The sequence below is a fragment of the Dermacentor albipictus genome, chromosome 5, assembly GCF_038994185.2.
Source record: "Dermacentor albipictus isolate Rhodes 1998 colony chromosome 5, USDA_Dalb.pri_finalv2, whole genome shotgun sequence".
NCBI classification, from domain to species: Eukaryota; Metazoa; Arthropoda; class Arachnida; order Ixodida; family Ixodidae; genus Dermacentor; species Dermacentor albipictus.
In genome coordinates, this window is record NC_091825.1 from 50,883,056 (window position 1) to 50,906,201 (window position 23,146).

The 23,146-nt window shown below is 45.8% G+C and overlaps 1 protein-coding gene across 1 annotated transcript in view; it reads left to right on the forward strand.

The window, feature by feature from the left end:
* The window catches only part of spg (dedicator of cytokinesis spg), a 180,427-nt gene that overhangs the window by 20,934 nt on the left and 136,347 nt on the right, over window positions 1–23,146 (forward strand). The window contains exons 7-11 of the mRNA XM_065428472.2: window positions 3,054–3,126; window positions 11,489–11,546; window positions 13,757–13,889; window positions 19,772–19,857; window positions 21,252–21,457. Coding sequence (XP_065284544.1) covers window positions 3,054–3,126; window positions 11,489–11,546; window positions 13,757–13,889; window positions 19,772–19,857; window positions 21,252–21,457 — 556 coding nt within the window. The remainder of the gene's footprint in view (window positions 1–3,053; window positions 3,127–11,488; window positions 11,547–13,756; window positions 13,890–19,771; window positions 19,858–21,251; window positions 21,458–23,146) is intronic.

Here is a 23,146-nt window from a genome sequence, read left to right on the forward strand (position 1 = left end):
TCGGGCCTGGGCCAATTTTTCGTGGCTCGCCGCTGCGGCAAGTGAGCCGCGAGCGGAGGAGACCAATAAGAGTAGCCCCTATAGTGACGTACGTGCGAGAAACTGGTATCACGTGGACCCACCAAACTGTTCTATTCGTACTTGCGTCTGATTCAGCCAAACTGTTTTGCGCTATTGTCTGCTCGCATCCGCTCTCGCTCGCGCTTGTTTTGGTTGGCTTGGTTGGTCTCGTTCGCGCTTGCTTTTTACAATGACGAGTCTAAACCGATACGTCCCGATGGACAGGTTGTTGGAGACAGTGTGCCATATCCGATGTACAACAAAACAGACCCTAAATACAAGGACATGAAGGCGGCACCCAGTACCTCATTTTCCTTGTCTTTTGAATGCAGCAATGCCACAACAAAAGGGAGCACACCAACATGATTATGATCTGCAGCAACGACTTCATCTTGATAAGACATGACTCTCGTTAAGAACGCCGGTTGAAGAAAGTAAACACTGCACTGATATGCCGGCAGATGAAGGAAAAAACATGCGAGCATGCAGAGGGAAGCAGCAGCAGAGCGGCCCAGTCCGGCCTCGGCAACTCCGCTGCTTCGGTAGCAGTAGGGGACAGAGGCAATTAGTGCCATCCAGCAAGTTGGCGGGAAAGCAAGTCCGCTTCCCTGCCGACCTCCTTCGCAGCTATGCTCCCCTCGCCATCCCTTTCAACACTCTCGCAACTCCCTCATCTTGGATGGCCTCCGCACCGGCCCGGCGCCAGCTTAGTCTGCTCCTTGAAGTTTCGTTTTCTGCTGTTACCGGGAAGTGAGCGTTGGCCGGCGTGGGCAGTTTTGTGGTCCTTGCTCACTGTGTGCTTGCGTGCCGTGGTATTTCACGACTCACTGTTCGTACACAGTGCTATGGTGCACGAATACTTCAAAAACAAGACCTTTTTTCAATTCGAACTTCTTTTAATCCGGACAGACTTTCGGGCCCCTTCAAGTTCGAATTATTGAGATTCGACTACGTCCAATGCAACATCCCTTGTTTAGTATTCAGCTCGGACTCGGATGTGCCAGAATTTGTGGGCAACAAAATCCAGCTCAGGAAACTCATTGTGGCAATAATTTGTGTATATTTACAGCCATCTACGTGCATCACAAAACCATCCTTTGTCTGGTTTTTAGAAAATGCACAGAGACCAATGTTCATTTGTGGAGATTTTAACTCCCACAACACTACTTGGGGAAGAAGCACTTGCACAGATTCTCACGGGAGATCACTTGAAAAAGCAGTCCACAGATCTGGCCTTGTAGGTAATACTGAATGATGGCTCAATAACATTTCTGAGGGGCTACAATTATGCAATCTCTAGACCTGGCTATAACCTTCCTTGATCTTGCATGTAACATGAAGTGGCACACAGGTCTTGAGATGCGTAGGAGTGACCATGATGCAATCCTCTTACAGTGCAGTCCACTTACAATACCACATATAATAATATATTAGTTATATTGATGCGTCAACTTAGGAGTGTCAACTTATACTAGGACTATGAGAAAAAAAGCCCATATAGAACTATATTTACAGTGTGTCTACCACCCGGCAAAACTGGAAATTCTCAGGGATATTTCAGTCTGGACATATTCAGGGAAAACTCGGGGAAAACTCTGGGAGTTTGTACTTCTGACTGCAGTTTGACTGCAGTTTCGAAGTGGCAATAATCAAAGCCACCACCGCCGCTATTTTTATTACTTCGCCACCTCGAACCAGCGCTCTCGCACGCAGATCTGCTAGCAGCCGTAGCCACCGTTGCGGCGATGCTAAGTTTAGCTGCTTTAATGTTCGCTACCAAGCTTCTTGCTGTTTGATGTGATTTTTCATTGAAAGAATTTGCTGCTGTAAGCAATGGCACCAACTGTGCCTTTGTGGTCCTCGCGATTGGCTTCAAAGCTCAGAAAGCATGGCACGTTGCATAATGGCCGGTTCTCAAAAATCAGCTTCGCCTCAGTACAGCAATGCTGCGCGGTGAAGCATACGAGAAAATATTGCGGTGAAGCATAATAAGTGTGGTCAGAGACAATTGTCATGGAAAACGGTATGTATACCGTTTCCCATGACGTACCGCTTCCCATGACAAATTGTCTCCAAATATGCCTACAAAACAAAGAACATCCGTTTTTAAAAAGATTAGTGTCATCAGGAAAAAAGTAGCAATTTCACCCGAAACGTGAAGCATTGATTGCGATAGCAAATTAGTGGATCGCTATACAAAGTGAGGATATTAGTTTTATTGGCGACATAAACTTACAAACATTTGCTTACTAACTAAATTAACAAGCATGATGTCAGGCACGCACACGTAAACATGAACACATCTCGCAGTATGACCACGGAAACTTGCTCTCAAAACGTTAGAATGAAGAAGCATGGGAACAGCAGCAAGTGAATTGACCTTTGTGCTGTCTCTTGCTGTAATGCGAACTAAACGTTGAAAGCACAGTGCATACGAAGCTACCGGCACTCTGTGTACTTTTTCCACATCGAAGATTGCTTTGAAGAAGTCTTGCAGAGAGGCAGCCTTCAGAATGTAGGCTTCGAAGGCTTGCTACTCTTTTTTTCTAGTGTAGACATGCTGGGGTAGATTTCCTGCATTGTGTGGAAGCTGTTGATACCCTGTTTAGCAAGATCTGAGGAACTTACTTTTTTATTTTGCAAACTTTTTTGGGAAACTAAGTAAAGGAAGCTTGTATAATAATAAAATCAAATGAGATAAACGAAAATTGACCTTTTATATGAAATAAGCACATATAATTAAGTATATATATCAGCTTTTGGCTCTGTAACTTACAGAAAGATCTCAAAAATTTTGTGCCCAGGACTGATTGGGGCTATAGTAGCCTGGAAGGGGACTTGTAATAAATGTTAGCACAAACATGACTTCACAAGGAGACAGGACAAAATGTTGCTGTCAACTGACAGTTGAGAATAGTGCCTTGTCTCATCTCCTGCCTTGTCCATTCTTTGAAGTACACCGCAGTAGTGCCAATTTTGTTTATTTCTTGCAGTGAAAACTTCCTGGTGAAGAGTGCTAAGTGTGGCCAGTCGAGCTTCCTGGCCAGCCATGCCGCTGTCTTCATGGTAAGCCAACCTTGATCTCACTGGTCGCCTTGCTTTAACATGGAATCGTGGACAAGAAAATGTAAAAAAAAAGAGAGAAAGATCAGTTCTTCCACTCACACCATCTCGCTAACTTCATGCATTGCAGCAAAACCCATTGAATATGTTATGTTTAAATAAATGAGAACTGTCTGTCTGCAGATTGCAGGGAATCCTCTGAAAATCATCCACGAGTTTCCAGGAGTTCAGCAGGTAGCTGCCGACATTGAACCGTCAGATAAAAAACGTCAGAAACGTCAGATAAACAGGTAGCACTGGAGTTCCGTTCAGTGTTTCAGCAATACTGGAAGGTCCGCATTACAATGAGTCATTAAATGTATCAAGAAGTGGAATGCTCATAATTGGAATTCGAGGTAATTCAAGGAAGCACATCTGAGTACTTAGTGTGTGGCCATTTTCGCAGGCACGTTCATGATACAGTTGAACCTCGATATAATGAAATTTTCAATATAACAGTATTTAACTTTTCCCACCTCTTGTCCACAGAACCCCATGTATTTAGAATGTCAGTGTAAGGAAGTGTGTTTGTGTGCGATTTCAGTACTATAATAAAAGTTAACTTCCACCACAAAAGAATGCCAAGGCAGTAAATGGAAACTTCTTTGGGCAGAGATGGTCAAATGATTGAATTACAAGTGGCTGCTTGCAAACGCACCTCTCAAATCGCGTGCAGCGTGACAAGAGCGACTGCCGCAGTGGAGCCGCATCATGTTCCTTACGAAGCCCAAATGTGAAAAGATTGTATCGCGCTCCGCGCACTGTATGCTTTAGGTGCGAATGAAAGTGCATGAGCCTGAGATAAGAACGATGGTGGCTTCATGAGTGCCGCCTCTCCACACGAGCAAAGGGAAAAAGGGGAAAAGGTGTGAGCTAACGGTGATGTGATCAAGCACGCTCGAGGAGGTGGAGTGGAGGGTATTTGGTGCAGGTCTCAATTTCTGGTGTGCGTCTCAGCTGTGGCGGCATGGCTGTAAGTGCGGCTGAGCGTGTACGTGCTACGCATCCTGCTTTAAAGGTGATGTGCTTCGTGTGCAAAAAGTGGGCGTGCCGAGCATGGCATCATGTTAGCTGCCTTTTCATGCATTTAGTATTAGAGGTTGCATAATCTCAAGTTTTGGTGACCCGTTGGAGCGTGAGGCGGACGAAGCATTCGCTCCCCTGCCGGCGCCTTTAATGATATCGTCGTCCCAGTGCAGGCGACATTCATTATCAGCTGCGAGTGCCTGAGTGCTCATGACAGTGTGACTGGCTTCACTTAATTCGTACCGCTGATGTGAAGATATCGTCGACATGGCATGAAAACATATCATTCGTTGCCGACTCCCAGATTTATCAAAATGAATCGTTTTCTTGTTCAAATTCACCCTTTCCGATTGCCCGATAACTTGGAAAATTCTGGGATCCCTTTTCATGCAGAAAGAATCGATCGGCAACTGTACTTATTTGCATGAAAGGTCTGATTTCAATACAATGATGTTTTTGTATAACATCAGAAACTGGAACATAGAATATAGAATATGGACTGTATATGAAAATGCAGTTGTGCTGTGCGGAGCTAAGTAGTGTGTTTGAAGCAGTTGGTCTAGCTCTCTGTGGCAGGGCATTAGTAGAAGGGTGTGTGCACACCCAACAAGCCCCAACAAGGTTGGGGCTTGTTGGGTGTGCGTGTTGAAGTGAAATGGGCTAGTGAGTCTCAAGAACACACTATGAAAGGACATATTTGACGCTTTGGTAACCTGGATGCGCTTGTCCAGCTATCATGAGTGTATCTTTTCCTCGGTTGTTCTTGCGAGGCATACTGGCCTGTTTCACTTCAACATGTGCACTTGGCTGTTGGTACATAGTGAAGCCAGGATCAAGCAACACTTCGATATAACAATACATGTAAAACTTCTGCAAAGGAACAGCAGTCAACGAGACAAGGGAGCCATCTTCCTTGTCCTATTCTTAAGCGCTGTTCCTTTGCTAAAGTATGTACCACCCAGCCTGAGTTAGCACACTGTTTAAATGAAGCACTCCATTCAGTATCACACTTTGTTCAATATACCACTTGGCATTATTTGCCTGGCTCATCAAGAATAAAGGAGAATGTAGAGTTGCCTTCATCGCAGCTCCTGTTGTAATTTATTTATTTATTTATAATGCCTTCAAGGCACATACAGTACAGTATAGAAGGGAGGAGCAAAAACAGAATACAGTGTAAAAAACATAGTACTATAAAAAGAAATTCGAAGTTAGAAAGTTAGGATAAAAAGATACAACAAAGTAAAACGTCAGAGAAGTAAATACAAAAGCAATTTGCAGTGCCAAATGTAGTTTGTTAGGTGGCACTTATACAAAGGAGCAACAAAAGAAAACGAGGTTAGAGCCCTGGTTCATATAACTAAAGCAATTTTGAAAAAATGAAATCATGTATGTTCACTATTGATGCGGGTAGTTCATTCTAAATGGACAGAGGTTTTGGAAAGAAATGACTGTGAGCATGTGGGTGGTTGCAGGATACAGGAAGATACATTGCATATATGGCATTGATCTCAACAATCAGGCTAAAATGGTGAGGGATGGATCATGAGAAACCAGAGAGCTGCACTATGAAAGCAGCCTTAAGGGCCTATTTACGCTCGAGCCGCCCATCGCCGCAAGCCGCACCGCACGCGTGCAGTCGCGCAGAAAATTGCACATACCGAACACTTGCGCACAAATTTCCGTTCACACTGCGTACACAGTCTAAACCGTACACAATGTATACCGAAATTTGTGCAGAAGTGTTCGACATGTGCAATTTTCCGCGCGACCGCACGCGTGCGGTGCGGCTTGCGGCGATGGGCGGCTTGAGCGTAAACAGGCCCTTAGGAAAAGGAAAATGCAAGCTTGCTTCTGCCGAACAGCTAATAACGGGATGATAAGCGTGGTTTTCATTTGTGTTGTGCTAGCTGTATGATGGTAGTTTGCTAATATAAAACGAGCAGAACAATATTGTACCGCTTCAGTTGCATCAGTCAATATGGAGTGATGTGGATCCAAAACTGATAAGGCATACCGTATTTACTCGACTCTAACGCGCCCTCGATCGTAACACACACTTGTTTGCCGTGACCTAAAAAAAGAAAAGTCCTTTACAGTACCATGCACCTCATTCTTTCATACAGAAATACAACTTTCTCTCATTTAGAAAAAAAACAGATTTAGCCCTATTGCACTAAAGTTGCGATAAATAAAAGTTGCAGTTTCGCCCGAAAGGCGAAGCATGGATTACCGTATTTACTTGAATCTAATGCATACTTTTTTTTCCGATAAAACGGGTCTGAAAATTGCGTGCGCATTCGTATCGAGTACGACCCTAAATCTGCGTTACCATATCGCCATCTGCATTTCAAAACGGCCACCTCGTATCTCAGTTCATGACGATGCCGCAATTAAAAGGAAAATAATCGCGTCTGTGGAGACGGACGGTAATCGAGCTGCATCACAGGCGTTTGGAGTTCCCGAAACTTGCATGCGGGATTGGGGCAAACAGGAGAGGTGTTCTACACCGGCGGCTGCTACATACGCTGCCAAGTGGCCCATATCTTGCAAGTGATCTGCGACAGAGACAGGAGCCTATGCATCTAGGTGCATCACGCTGTGTTCTCGTCGCTTAGTTCGCATTGAAGCGAAAGGCCGCACAAAGGTCAATTCCCTCGCTCGTGCTACCGTACTTCCTCGCTCCAGTGTTTTGATAGTTTTAAGTGTCGTTAAATGGGACGTGTTCATGCTGGCTCGTGCGCGTGTTACACCACACTTGTTAATTTAGCTAGTAAGCGAATGTTTAAAAGTTTATACAGCTGATAAAACTACTAGCCTTACTTTTCGTATAGCTTTCTACTAATTTGCCATTGTAATCGATACTTCGCCTTTCGGGCGAAACTGCGACTTTTTTTTTAGTTATCGCAACTTTAGTACATTGGGAGTAAATCCTTTTTTTTTTTTTTCGAATGAGAGAAAGTTTTATTTCTGTATGAAACAGTGAGGTGAGCGCCTTTTCTTTAGGTCATGGCAAACGGGTGCGCGTTACAATCGAGAGTGTTTTTTTGTCCGTTTCTTTTTGGTCGCAAAAAATGGGTGCGCATTACAATCGAGGGTGCTTTAGAATCGAGTAAATATGGTACGATAGCAAATTAGTAGACAGCAATATGAAAAATAGGGATAGTAGCTTATCGGCTGTATAAATTTTTAAACATTCGTTTACTAACTAAATTAACAAGCATGGTGTCAAGTATGCACAAGTAAACATGAACACATCTCAGTCAATGACCACAGAAACTCAGTCAAAACACTGCAGTGAGGAAGTGTGGTAGCAAGAGCGAGCGAATTGACCTTAGTGCGGTCTCTCGCTTCAATGCAAACTAAGTGATGAGAACACAGCGTGGTGTGCCTGGATGCTTAGACACTGTGTCCATTGCAGATTGCTTTCAAGATAGGGTGCTGTGTGCGGCCGTGCTGTACGTAGTAACCGCTGCTGTAGAACACCTCTCCTGTTTGCGGCAGTCCCACACGCAAGTTTCGGGAACTTTGAACGCCCAGGATGCGGCCCAATTTCTGTTGGTCTCTGCACATGTGATCACTTTCCTTTTGATTGCGGCATCGTGATGAACTCTGCATGTCCTTGCAGTTGGCACTTCCGTGCTGATAGAGCAAATGCAGAAAATGGGAAGACCGGGAAGACACATGTTGAACTAACCTAAGCCAAAGGAGGCATTGCCTGAGCACGTACTACAGCACATGGAGGAAGCTACGGCAGATAGGCGGCCATTTCTAAATGCGATGGCAATGTAACGCAGATTTAGAGTCACACCTGACTCCAATGGGGACGCAATTTTTGGACCCGGTTTATCTGAAAAAAAAAGTGCCCATTAGATTCGAGCAAATACGGTAATCTGAGGACGCATGTAAAGTGCTGTGCAGAAGCAATCTTAATGAAGACAGCGCGAGGAAAACATGTTTTTAAGCATCCTGGAGTATGGTCAGCTTAAAATATCATGTTCAGTAAACCCTTGTTAACTCGAACTCTGATATCTCGAAATATCGGTTCAGTGGAATTTTTTTTCTGGCCATGGTCTACCCATGTGGCTTTACCTTACCTCGAAAATTTTTTCCACCAGACTCCAAATATCTCGAAATCTAGACTTTGTAAGTACAATAAATTGTCATTAACTCGAACTCCGATATCTGGAAATATCAATTAGGTTAAAATTTTCTTCTGCTAATGGCGTCAATCCACGCGTTTTTCACCTCTCGTGTCTAAAAGCTTTTGTGCTGTATTCCGGATATCTTGAAATCCCAATGTCGAAAATACTAGGGAAAAGGCAACGGGGTAGCATTGCTTGCATACTCACTTTTCACCCAGTGGCAGCTTGCTAGCCAGAACAGGTGGCATGCTTTTCCGCTTATCTTTCCCTCTTCTTTAGGCCTATCATCGCATGTGCACACTTGCTTGGCTGCTTACGACCGCTTTGTGGTGGCTTCAAGAAGCAGCGATGAGCTGGGAGCTGAAGTCTTATTTTTGTCCTCCCATTTACAATGCTGTCAGTGACGCATCGACATGGCTATGGCATAGTCATTGTGACCTTGAGCAAGATGATCAGCACTTGTGAGCAGGCGCAATCAGCTCACACGCTGCAGCCAAAGTAAGCCACCGTGTCAGCCCTCAGCGTTTCAGAGACATTACGGCTTGATAGGTAAGGATGCTCACTTCATGATGGCACAGCAGTGAGGCACAAAAGCAGTGTGCCAATCATGGGCGTAGCTACTAAGGCTTGATGATTGTGCCCTTGCCAGTTCAGTTTCAGTTTTCGAAGTTAATTTGCGCGAAATTCATTATAGTGCAGAAAGTAGCAGCGTCAGCTCTGTGGATGTCTGGACATGACTGGTTTAAAATACTGCATTAGGATCAATCGTCCCAACTCCGTGCCAAGCATGCTGTCTTGTGCCAGAAACTCCGTTCGCGTAAACACGGACATGTCCGAAGCCGATGGCACGCGAAAGTGACCGAGAATATTACTGCTGGCATTTTAAAAAGACTTCACGTGGTCTATGTGTGGCCAGCATGCTTCAATTTTCGTGATTTCGCTTACCTCGAAACTCCACTTATCTTGAAATTTGGTTTACCTTGGATTTTTTTTTTTCAGTTTTTGCAGCTTTGAGTTAATGAGGTTTACTGTAGGACCACAACAAAGGCAACGGAACAGGTATCGGCAGCGTTGCTTGCACTTGCGTTTTACTTGGTGGCAGCTCACTATCCAGGCACTGCTCCCTGCTTATTTTTCCCACTTCTTTTATCTAGCACAACTCGCGCACGCTTGCTTGGCTTCTCACTACCACTTTTTGTGGCTTCACACGGCAGCAGTGAACTGTGAGTCAGTCTTTTTATTTTTCCCCCTCTGATTTAGGACACTGTCATTGACGCATCATTGTGGTCACAGCATATTAATTGCGACCTTTGAGAGGATGATCAGCTTTTGGAGCTGGTGCGATCAGCCCATGCGCTGCACCCAAAGAAAGCCAGCATTCAAGCCTACAGCATTTCAGAGAGATCACAGCTTGATATATAAGTACGCTTGTTTCATGTTCACTCGTCACTGAAGCATAAACACTGTGTCATCCATGAGCGTCTACTGAAGGTATGGCAATTGTGCTCTTCTGTAGTTTCGGTTTTCGAAGTTAATTTGTCTGGAATTCATTATAATGTAGCATCAGCTTTTTGGATGCCTGAAAACGGTTACGCTCAGATGACTGGCTTGAAATATTGCATAATGATTAAGCATTTTGACTCAATGCCGAACATGTTGTCTTGGCAAACTGCCAGCAACACCATTGCCTGTAGAGCCAATGTCCATGGTGCCAATGCCCGCGAAAGTGACCAAAAATATTACTAGCGATATTTTGGAAAGGCTCCATGTGGTCTATGCGGGGCCAGAGCACTTAAATTTTTTGTTCCGCTTACCTAAAAAATTTTGTGGTTTTTACAGCTTCGAGTTCATGAGCATTTATTGTATTCAACATGTTTCTTTCCATGACAGATTGCTAGTAGAGCGTGTGAATATCAAAATTTTCTAATATGCATCGAATACAAATACTTAGCTTTGAATATCAAATAATGCACTTGCACATGCATTTATTAGTAAGTTTGGTTATTGCGACATGTTTGACCATCGCAGTTATGTTGTCACCGATAAATAGAGTAGTAAGCCATTGCACTCAAAGATTGTGTATTTGACTCATGTTAACTTGGAAAATTTAGGAATTAGCAATCACCATTAGCTGTCTCTTCTCGCCCAGTTGTGTCAACCATCAGCAAACACTTGTAAATTAAGATACATTTGACATTGTCCTAACTGTCACTCATCGCTTTGGCTGTCAAATAATAAGCTCAAGATTGGAGGTGGCGCTTTAAAAGTAACAAATGTGCAAGACAAAAGCTGCACTTGCACCCAACCAGAATGAAGTGGTGCTGTGCTGTTTGCTGTAGCCATTGCTCGGAAAAGGACTGCAAAAACATTATTTTCTTTTTCCTATGTTTTGTGCCTCATGCAAGCAGGACTCCTGAAGCACAGCTTGTGCAGTGAGCTCCTTCTGTTGTTTTTCTTCAGTGTGAGACACGCGACCTATTCACTGTTGTGGAGGTACTGCATCTGCAAGAATATAGCACAACCACCAGTATAATGTGAGCTATAATACATTACACTAAAGGAAGGAGAGGGCTCTTTCGATTACATCAACAAAATTTTTATTGTAACTCCAAGTAACTATGTGTAATGCATTCATACTAATTTAGAATAGCACTGTCCAGCATACTTTTATGCGTGCGGACATCGTATAATGACCAACACAGAACATCGATTGCCTACGAGATATGGGCAAGTTCTGGGTCTCGCTTGGACGCTGCGGTAGCAGATCAGCCATCAGTCTATCCTGAAATGCTGTAACAGGCATGTGGTACGCCTCACGGAGGCACAACGTGGGCATGCGGTTGGGAACATGCATACGTTATACGCTACCCTTTTTTGTTGAACTGCATTTTTAAATTGGCTGTGTTACCCATAGAGCAGCCTTTCTGTTGCCACTGCTATTTGCACTTTAAGTTGTGAAGTGTTATGCATTAAAGGATGTGACCATAATATGTGACCTTGCTATGAAAAGTGACTGCTAACAAAACAGAGGTAAAAAAGGGCAAAATTAACAATATGTGTCTTGAAGTAATAATTCCTCAGTGCACGTGCACTGCACTCTGCCAATTGTATTTTGTATTCATCCAGCTCACAACGTTCTTTATGTTCTTGTACAGGATGTCTACCGGCCCGAAGGGCAACAACTTCACCTGGTGGTGCGAGTCATCCGCACAGGTTGTTTTTCCCTTGCCTCTTTTTACAATTGTGTATACTTCTGTTGTTTCTCTTTCTGAATAAACATGAAGCAAAGTATGGCGATTGTTTATAGCACTGAATTAATTAACTTAAAATACCTTGCAGGGCCCCATGTGGGTCGTTGGGTAAAGGATAAAAGTACCACATTTACCCACGCAATGAACGCACTTTTATTCCCAATATACAGAAGCAGTGCGGGGTGCGGGTTCATTATGCACGGTAAATTTCGTGGAGACATTTTTGAAACCGCAAAAATTGTGATAACTTATCTTTGCAGTAAGAATACATGTGTAGCATTCGCAAACCGAAACTTCACTCCACATCGGAACCACCAGACCTGCCGCTGTGGTCACTGGCCACTTCATCCACATTGTGGTTCCACCATAGAATAAAGAACCAACACGTCAGCCAACTTTGCGTGGCTGACACCAACTTTGGTGTCAGCCACGCAAAGTTGGCTGACACTCTCTCGACACCAACTCTTTTGACATGTTCTTTCGACACCAATGCCCATTTCCAGAAATTGATCGTATGATACGTTTCCTAAAATATGCGAGGTGTGTGCAATAGAGAACTGCAGCCATCAGCCACAGCAGCTTCACCGCTATACTTGCCTACCCGTCTAATTTGAAAACACCGGCATGCACTCAATTTCCTATTCTGGTGCCAGCAAATCTCCTCCTGAGTCGTTGCATGCCACATTCACAGCTATTGCTGCCAGCGCTGTTGTGATAAGCATCTTCACCTATCTGTTTTACAGGCTGTTTGGCGTAGTGCCGTTGTAAGTCTACTGCATGCTTTTAGTAGGTAATAACCCAAATGTGCTGCCACTCCCTGCTCCAGGCAGGGTGATGCAAGCATCATGTTTCACTCCTGCGACATCCTTCATCTCCCATCAGTTCGATTTCGTTTAGGATTCCTGTCACAGTCTTAACACTGTGGAATAGAAAATAACAAAACATATCTCGGACCACTGAAGCCCAACCAGCTCAACGTATGTCAGTGTCTCGTGCCTCGTGTTGCAATTCATGCCACAATTTGTGCAATGCTTCACCTTTCATAAATGTCAACTACAGTTGAGTCTATCAAATTTTTTAGTTTACTAGGATCATACATTTTTATGGTTAGTGCAATTTAAGGCGAAAGCCTCAAGTGGCTCACGGGTCAGCAAATATGGTGTTCGGTGTTATGGCACCAAAATTTAGTGGCACCAAAATTGATGGGAGTTGACCCTATGATCTTTGGTGCACATTTAATTGATGATGATAATTTGATGATGATAATTGATAATTTGATGCACAATTAATTAAGATAGAGTTAAAGTACTTGAACCAACGACCTTTGGAGAGTATCAAATCGTCGACCTTTGGTGGGGCCAAAATTCAATTGTACCAAAATTGATGGTGCCACCATCTATGGTCTAACCGAGGACCTTTGGTGTTAATAAGGAAAAGTTAATTAAGGCACTCGAACCCACGACGTTTGGTGGGAGTTGAACCATCGGCCTTTGGTGGGTCAGTGGTACCAAAATTGATGATGCCAACAATGATGGTAAAACCCATAACCTTTGGTGTTAATTAAGGCATAGTTAATTAAGGCACTCAAACCCTCTACCTTTGGTGGTAGAAAACAAGCGGAAGTAACAATGCATTCGAATGAGAGTGTGAAGTAATATAACGAATGTCTCGTGAGTGCGCCTTCATCCTGTTTAGTGTATGCTAATGTGACTGTCAACTTTTTTCTTGAGGTTTTTTCTAAAACGCATGAGCAAGGTTCTACTGTATTAGTAACACCTGTGCAGGCAAACCACTTATTGCATAGTCCTGCGCTTGTGGTGTAATTTGTGGCAGTTGTGAGTGTCCCTTTTCTAGATGGCAGCGGATCTTTCAACACTGTAAACATTGTGTAATATATACAGGAAACACTTGATAACAAAATATATTTATTCAAAGCATCACTTTGTTAAAATGTATTGTATTTCTGAGTATTTTTTGCTTGTTTCTTCGTAATGTTTGTTCAGCTAACATTTTATGAAAGCAACATTATACAAGCCCCCTTTCGTTAGATTTATGATTTATTCTCCATCATTGGTAGGTCCTGTACACTGTAGTTTATCAAGCAGTGATAGTAAAATCACTCAGTTAAGTGCATTATTCAATGATCACTGAATCTGAGCCTATGACATGCAGGTCGACTGTTGGGTGACAAGGGATCTGGCGACCACGAGAGCTATCGGCGGCCGTTAGCCTGTGGTGTCATTGACCTGGCAACCCTGCCATGGGACATGGGTGGCGAGACTGAGCATGCTGTTCGCCTAGTCACGTGAGTGCCTTCTCTTGAAGGAGGCTAGTTTTTTCTCATAAAGATTGCCTTGTGACATAGGCCAAAGGTTTGTGCTCGATTCACTTGGGTTCATGAATGAGGGAGGGTTCGAGGCACCCTCCGTTAGACAGACGCTCCGCAGCATGGTGCTGAACGATGCATGGTGCTGCGTGATGAACGATGATTCACTGCTGAGCGGCTGTGCTCGTCGGTGTTTATTTGGTGCGGTGACCAATCTTGCCTACTGAGCCTGGCGGGCTAACGAAGATTATGCCCAGGGGGCCGTCACATGCTCGTTACATCCCTTACCCCCGGTTTGTTTGGTCGATGCAAACAAAATACGTCCAGGCTCAATGTATAAGGCTCCGCCGCTGTCCCAGCCGGGTCGATGGTGCCTGCTATCTAGGCGAGTTACGGTCCGGCGGCCTCCACGGTCGAGTGCTCCACCTGGGCACCAGTGTTGACGGGCTGGGTGTGGCAACACCGGGTGCGTCCTGAACCAGCCTTACTCCATCTGGAGAATCCGCAATGGCCGGCCTTGAGAGTGGTGATGGACTTGACACCGGCCCAACGGGTGCCGCACCACTGGCAACACTTACCGCCTCCAAGGTGGGTGGTGCTTTGCTGGAAGTGGTTGGTGTTGCCATTGGTCCTCCTGCGGGCTGGACTTCTCAAGCGGCAGTTGAGGGCGCTAGCCAGGTCCCGAGGCGAGCCCTAACATGGTCGGCGTGTCAGTGCCACGTGGTCCCATCTGGCATGCGGACGAGCAGTGATAAGGCACTGGCAGTAGACAACACCTGTCTGGCGGACCAAGATGGGCCAGGACGGAAGTTCCTGGTGAAGACTGGAGCTCCTGACTCTGGCAAAGTCCCGGGATGGCACCCTCAGTTGGCAGCCAGCTTCTGCTTCAGCTGCTTCAGGAGCGCTGTGGATCGGAGGTCCGGATGCAAGACGTCCAAGGGTGTCTTGACCATCCAACCCAGCAGGAGCTCACAGGAGGCATGGCCAGTGACATCATGGGGTGTGGTCCAGTAATGAAACAGTACCTCGGCAACCTGCATCCGGAAATTGTCAGACTGGCTCTTCTTGAGCTCGTCCTTGATGGTCTGCACCACCCACTCAGCTGCACCATTTGAAGCAGAGTGCCACGGCAGAACTGTCATTCGGTGGATTCTGTTCATCAGCCAGGCCAGGTACTTTCTGCGGGCGAGAAAGCAGGACCATTGTCAGACACGACGACGTCCGGCAACCCCTGAGTGGCGAAGACCTGTTGCAGTGCTGCAGTGGTTTGGCTGCTGATGAAGCGGTGACAGGTAGAACCTCCACCCACTTCGAAAAGGCATCCACCGCCACCAGGAAGTAATGGCCCTTGAAGGACCCACCAAGATCCACCTGCAGGCGGGACCAGGGTCTCTGTGGGAACAACCAGGGGTGATTTCCACATGACGTTAGGCCCGCTGATGCTCCTGGCAGACTTGGCAGCTCTGCACCATGTGAGCAATGTCCTGGTCTAGGCCAGGCCACCAAACGGGACCGGGCCACCATCTTGGTCTTTTCCACGCCAGGATGACCCGCATGCAGCAACTGCAGGGCCCTGGACCGGAGACTTTGTAGGATCACCACCCTGGAACATCATAGTAGGCAGTCCTGCTGTAGGCTCAGCTCAGTGACCTTGTGGCTATAGGACCGCTGAACCAACTCCTCCCCAGGGACACTGCTTTGACCACCTGAGACAAGACTGGGTCCCGGCTGGTCACTTGTGATCCCGCAGATCTGGAGAGTGCCTCCGGGGATGCATGCTCCAGCACGAACACTTCAGCAGATTCTAGAACAGCAGCAGGCATCCCTGGCAGGGCAGGCAGCTCAGGACATCAGCAGGTCCCAGGTCCTTTCCAGGACGGTAAACCAGCTGGTAACTGTAGGCTGCCAGCCTCAAGGCCCAGCGTACCACTCGAGGTACCACTCGAGGTAATGCCTGCACGGGAACTGCCTTGTCAGGCCCCAGAGCCCCAACAGCGGCTTGTAGTACGTGGCAACCCCGCCATGCAGACGTCGCGTCTGCATGGCAGGGTTGTTGATGCCGCTGATGAAACAGTCCCAGAGCAGCGAGTCCAGCTGGCCCCCAAAGGTGCAGCCACTCGCTAACCCTCGTAGCGCAGCAACGAACTGCCCGAGGGTCTCTTTCCCAATGGCTCTGGTTATTAAAGCAGAAACGCTCCATTAATGTGGGGGGTGCCAGGTTGAAATGCGAGCCCAGTATGGTGAGCAGCTCACTCAGCGTCTTAAGATGCGGTGTGGCTGGCTTGAGAAGGTCGAACAGGAGGCTGAAGACACGAGTCCTGCAACTGGCCAGGAAAATTTGCCGCTCTTTGGTCTCGAGTGTGTCATTCTACCGGAAGAATATTGTCACGAGGAGTCGGAAAAGCAGCTTGCTTCTCGTAGACTGGCCAAGCAGACCCATCTCCCTCGAACGGCTCGAGCCTTCTGTACAGAGGCATGGCGGCAGCAGTAGTGGGCAGTGTTTCGCCGCTTGCGGCAGCGTGGGTACTCGTCGCCAGTGTCACGATCTGCCTGGGTTTGTGAACGAGGGAGGGCTCGAGGCACCCTCCATTAGACAGACGTTCTGTATCGAGGTGATGGTGAATGATGACTGACTGCTGAGCAGCTGTGCTCGTCGGTATTTATTTGGTGCGGTGGCCAATGTTGCCCACCGAGCCGGGCGGGCTTACGAAGATTCACATGCATGTTCGCTACAATCATAGAATGTACATGTTGTCGTAGACAGGCATTGTTAACATAACATTGCAAGAGCAGAAATGTAAGTGCCTGCTGTTATCTTCATGAACAACTTTCATGTTAGCTCATTATCGATACAGTAAAACCTTATTAAACCATACCTGCTTATACAGTAGTTTCATTTTTAAAGTAGTAAAGTGAAATCCCCGACTCAGTGGCCATTGAACAAAATGCGTTTTGTATCCGCATAAACTTCACCAGCTTATCATGTACGTATCGGTTAACAATTAGCGTTTCCACTTTTTGTAGCAAAATCACGGCAGTACGGCGGCTCTGCTGAACAAGCCTCAGAGATCGGAATGGCCTCCAAGCAAAAATGCAGAGGGTGCTTGGAAGGGTGAAGCCACATCATCATTTCGACGCTGTGCCAGAGTCGGAGCGTTGTGGCCCGTGTTGTGGTGTCGTGCAAGCTAGGACAAAAACGGGGGATCAGCATAGAAAAAAAATTAGACATCGTTTGTGCTGTCGAGTTTGGCAAGAAGTAGTCGGTGCCTGCATTCGAGAGGGATCTACCGTTGACTACGGTGTGTGGCATTTGGAATGTGAAGGAGAAGTTGGTTGGCACTACTGCTGTGACCATGAAAATATGTCGGCTATGAGGTTCGACTTTTCGAGGTTCGACTTTTCGCCATCGTTGCCTCTGTTATTGCCGAAGTGTTGCCTAATGACAGTGATGAGGACGACATGAAAAGCGACAGCACGGGCGATTCAGGCCCGGCAGTGGCAGATGCTGTGTATTATGTCAGCCTCATGCGGGTATTTTCCAAGAAGAAGGGGGCTGGCGGAAAAGCTGGCTCGTAGCTTGAGTGAGTTCGAGGCCGCCCTTGTTGCTACTAGCCCACCGCAGCATCAAATGAAAATAACACACTTTTATCGCGTAGAGTGAATAAATACTGCAAGTTTTCTGCCCTTTCATCACAGTCTCTCATAGCTCCATTTTTTACAGGTAAGTGGGTGATCTCGCTCAATTTCGCCTAAGCAGTACTACCGTTTAGTATGTACTTTTTCTGAGCTCTGGCGAACTACGGTAACGAGGTTTCACTATACTCAATGTACTGCCGTGTAGGGTTGCAGCAGAACACTACTTTTGTAGAGATAGGGCTGCATGTTTCTACCAATGTTTGTAATGCAAACATTTAACGGCAGCTGATAAAAGTCCAACTTCATGAGTAACTGAAAATTGTATCAATGAGCACCTCACTGGCACACCCCGGCTGCTAGTGCATTTGTATGCGATTTCAATATAATGAAACTTCACTGCCGCCGCAAGGGAATGCCCAGACAATAAATGCTTGATTGAATTACAAGTGGCTGTTTGCAAACACACCTGCACCTCTCAACTCGCGGACCACACGACAAGAGCGACCGCTGAAGTGAAGCCGCATCATGTTGCATACAAAGTCCAAGTGCACTAAGGTCGTATCGCACCCCGCACACTATGTGCTTTAAATGTGAGTGAAATTGCACGAGGGTGAGACAAGAAAGATGGTGGTTTCACATGTGCCGCCTTCTCATGCAAGCAAAGGGAAAGAGCAGGAGGGGAGCGAACTTACGGTAATGTGATCAATCGCATGTGAGGAAGTGGGGGGGGAGCAGAGTGGGGGTAAGTTGGCACGCGTCTCGGCTGCGACTGTGCATGGCTGTAAGTGCGGCTGAGCACTTACACAGCCACGCACCATGGTTTGGAGGTAATCTGCCTCTTGCTCATTCATTTGCTCATTCGCTCGCTCGTGGATTCATTCGTTAAAGCTATTCGGTTACATTGACAATTATTGTCTATGGTTTCTGCACATTTTTTTTAAACTGTGTAGGTGAGGTAAAAAAGTGTTTTAGCGTGCTGGCGGGTGTGGATCATGGTACATAGCATGCTAAATTCCTGCAATAAAGCATTCAGTGTTCTTTTGACATCTACCATGTAGACTTGTGTAAGGGCTTAACTTTTTCTTTTTCACAATTTTGACGAGCTGCGCCCTTAAATGGGACTGAACCTTTCAGTCAAAATGGCACCGGTGACTGCTGCCCATCTCGGATCCCAGAATGTACCATTGCATCAGAGGTCACCGTGCAGCTCTCGCCATCTAGTAGGGGCAGGCAAAAGTGTACAGCACGTGAAATTTTGACGATGCGCATGGCATCAGGGCACCGAACGCGATTGCTTCTCCAATGGAAAATTTTTTTCCCACATTTTTGGCTGCCATGTTGGGGGTGTGGCCCTTACACGGGTGCGGCCCTTACACTAGTCTACACAAAATTATATTGGTGGTTTTGGTTTTATAGTCCTGCATAGTATTAGACTATACTAGTTGAAATTGAAGCTCTTCGAAGCTGTGTATTATAAGCATGAGTTTTGTTGGTCGGGTTACATGACGGCCGAATTATATGACGTTCTCACGCATTCTAAAAAAAAAAATGGCTGTGGCTTAGGTAAGGTTAAGCCCAGGATGCGAAGCATACTAGCCTTTATTTTAGTTGTTGAACCACTGTTTAGCCTGGTGAACTGCTGTTGCTTGGCTATATTTGGTTCGGCTAGACGAAGAAACAACTCATGCGTTACTCTGCTTCGCCTTCAAGAGTGGAACGCGACAGCATTCCCGTCGACCCGCCAAGGGGTGTAAGACAATGGGCTACGGCGCAGCGACTACGCGTCCCGCATTGGACGCGGTGAGCGTCGAGCAACGCAGCGTTCGGCGCGGCAACGAAATGTGCGCCTGAGCAAGCGACGCACGCCTGAGCCTTAGAAACAGCTCGTTTCTAAGGCAACACCGCATTCACTAGAGGCGCTTTTGTACCGCTTTGAAGCATCGTACTCGTGGCTCAGTGGTAGCGTCTCCGTCTCGCACTCCGGAGACCCTGGTTCGATTCCCACCCAGCCCATCTTGCAAGCGTTGAGCCAAAGCCACTTCTCCTCTGTCGTGACGTCACGGTGTCACGTGGTATTGAAGGCGACACCGCCGTGCCTGAGGAGCTGGGTTGAGCTCTTGTAATATGCTTCGCATAAAAAGTTGTGTAATCGGCATTCCACTGTACTAGGAAGTTGGGATAACATCTATTGCTACAATACAGGCCTGTGTTACGTGCATGTGCAGCTGCAACGAGGCAGACTTCCACCAGCTGCACGAGTTGATTGTCCGTAAGATGGGCCACAAGATGGCGCCGCTGCAGCCCAGTCTGGGTGAGTGCACAAGAGACCCAAATTGTTCTGATGGCAGCAATAGCTTAATGATGCCTGTGCAGTACAAAACAAAACCTGTCTCGCATAGACGTACTTGAAATGCTTGAGAGTGACCATTGACGTGAATTTGGTATCACTTTCTCTGCAATGAATAAAATATTTCTGCAAAACACAGGTCTGCTGTTAGACAGAACCTCATTGGTGTTCGGTACAACAATATGTTACTAATTCATTAGCTTTAGATAAAAAAAAAAATCACTTGATTCTATGGAACAGAACTTCTAGTGATAAAGAAAATATTTTCCTCACCTTCATATACTAGAACTGCGCTGTAATCAGTGCTGGCATACTAATTTGGTGTTCTCTTTAAGAGTAGACCATACTGTACATCTTGGTTTTAGTGTATATAAGTTGCCCATAGCTTGCTACATTTTTGTTATGCAAAGATAGGAGACTTCTGAGCTTGTGCAGCACCAAATTTAAAGTCCAATATTTGTAAGCATTATGTTTTTGAGTAATTTTCTAATATCTGATATTGGGTTTGAAATCTACTATTCGGTATTCACACACCCCTACCTAATTTGGAACATTGTAGCTTTGTGCGATACATGTGACCATGCGAAGCTGAAGAGGTGCACTTGTGCAGCTGCCTGGGCACATAAGGGCTGACATAGCAGATGGATCACGCAAGATGGTGGCAAAAACATTATCATGGGACCATGTTGATTGATTTATTGATTGATTGATGAGCAGGCTGAGTGAATTAACTCACTGACTGACCAAGGCAGGATGCAAAAGCACTAATGTACCATGCTTAGGGTGGGCACCAAAGAACCGCAGGTGTTCAGAGCTAATCTGGAACCTTCTTTCATAGCCGTTGTGTTACATAGAAGCCTCAAACCTCATCTATCAATTGTGTGATGAAAGGTGTAATTCTTGTAACAGTACATTGCACCCAATGTGATTAGGCACTTGATGCTTACTCCAAGAGGGATGGATATTAGCATATACACATAGATCTATAAACAAAACTGAAGGCCTATAGTTCCTCCACACCATTGTTTCTACCAGCAGATGTTGTTGGGCATGTTTTTGTCAAAAACAAAGCTATAACTGTAGATGTAAGCTGTCAAAATTTTAATCCTGGCAAATTGAAAACATAGTGCATTTTGATTTATTCTAGCTTCCCTACATCATCTGTTTCTTTTTTTTTCTGTGCTATTCTTAACCCAAATTTTTTTCTTTTAATTTATAAGGGCTTGAGCAAATCAGGGATAGCCCATAAGAACCGAAAATATGAGGACCGCTGCTTGCTTAGAGGAAAAATATTACATATGGCATGTTGCATCTCACAAACTGTGTGGTAGAGGTCCTTTATGTTTGCGTTCACCCAGGACTAAGTGTGTGCTTGCGGCCGGTGTCAGACTCAGAGGAAGAGGGTCTGCTTGTGGTACGCATGCGAGGCTTTCCCGAAGTGATCATGCCAGGGGACGTGCGCAACGACCTCTACCTGACTCTGGACCGGGCTGACCTGGCCGGTCCTGCCAAGAACATCGAAGCCCGCCTTATGCTGGTGTCCGCAGATGGACGCATTCTCCAGGTCAGTGGAGAGCTCTAGAATTCCTAGAAGTTTGTATAAAAGTTTATGCTCGTTCTTGTTGGCACGGAACGAGGCTGTCACAAAGCTATGTGCTTCGGGTTTGCAGGTTAAACTAGAGCACATGAGAGAGAGTAGACATTGTGCAGCACCGAAGCCATACTCAAACTCAACTGATCTTTTATTTTTTCAGTTCCCTGCCAACTAAGCTCCCACGCTGCTTGTGGCATCGCCTGACCTCGTCTTCCTTCCTAGGGTGATTGTGTCGATGTCGCTGTTGCTACAAAACAAAAGTATGATGAAAGAACAGGCATTGAGAACGACGAGGCCGCTTGTGTACAAACAACAAACACATACTGTATTAGCAGGACATAAAATACAGTACAAGCATTGGTCTAGTCAAAGAAACTAGTCAAAGCGAAACATAAGTGCTATCGCTGTGGTACGTTTGAAAACAGCAAAAGTTCAACAAAGTTATGGGCAGTATACACAAGCACTGGAAGGCAGGCTTACATGTAGACGGAGATGGTCGACGTAGGCGTAGCGCCGAATTCAAAGCAGAAGGAAAACTGGTTGCCCATCTGGTGTTTGCCAGCTGGACCTTGGCCACAACACGTGAAGACGTTGGATATGCTTTGGTTAGATGCCCTTGTGGCATTCGTCATCTGCTGGCTACGAGCAGGAGCTTATGTGGTGTTGTGCCCAGGTTGGAGCCTGCATTAACCTTGATCCAGCAACTAACACCTAACCTAACCTAACACCCTGGACACCATCTTCTCCATCCTGTGACGTTCATGACTTCAAAGTGTGAAAGTGAAAAATAAATGAATTTGCGTAGACAGAGGACACAGGCGGGCACTCATGTGCATTCTTTTTTGTCTACCTTGAATTTTTTTTTCTTTGACACTAAAGGTTTTTATTCATAAAACTGTCCAAAAACATAAATATAAATGTTGGAAGGGTCTGCTCTGAAACATTTTAACTAGAGCGCTTAGGGAGGACTACTTGGCGCATCAGGTTAAAACTTTGTACGAATACTGTATGCAGATAGGAAAATATAGCTGGGAAACATTTGAAATCATAAAGTGAATGAAGGAGTTGCGAGAAATTATCAAACAGCTATACTAATTGTTGTGTGCCTGAAGGCTTGCGCAGAGATTGGAATACTTGCTTAAGAGAGCCCAATATGTGTGTCAGGTTGGAATTTTTTTAGGATTACATATTGTACATGCAAGAATGTATGATGAATTTCCAAAGCCATGGATTGATTACAGATGTCACAGGCAATTACCAAAGCATCATGGCAGTCACAAAAATGTCCTTTTGAGGATCGAAACAACTTTGAAATTGTCCTTTTGAGAGCATTTGTCGAGATTTTGAGCATACATTACACGCATCTATAGTCGGGTACAACTTAAGAAGGCAGGAGAGGGCCCCACCCAGATGACCGAAGCATGGCTGCCATGTTGCCTCCATGACTAAAGGAATAGTCTCGCTGATGTGACTTGGGCCAGTCTAAAGAGCGGGCTGCCATGTTCTCAGTCGACGGAGTCGCTGGCCATCCAGCTCATGTCAGTCTAAAGTGCATGTTTTTTGCTGGAGGCTCGTGTGCATCTGCCTATGGGGGGCCAATGCCCTTGCCTTCGAAAGCTGTACATGGCTATAGCTTAGACGTGCAGGTTTCAAAAAATG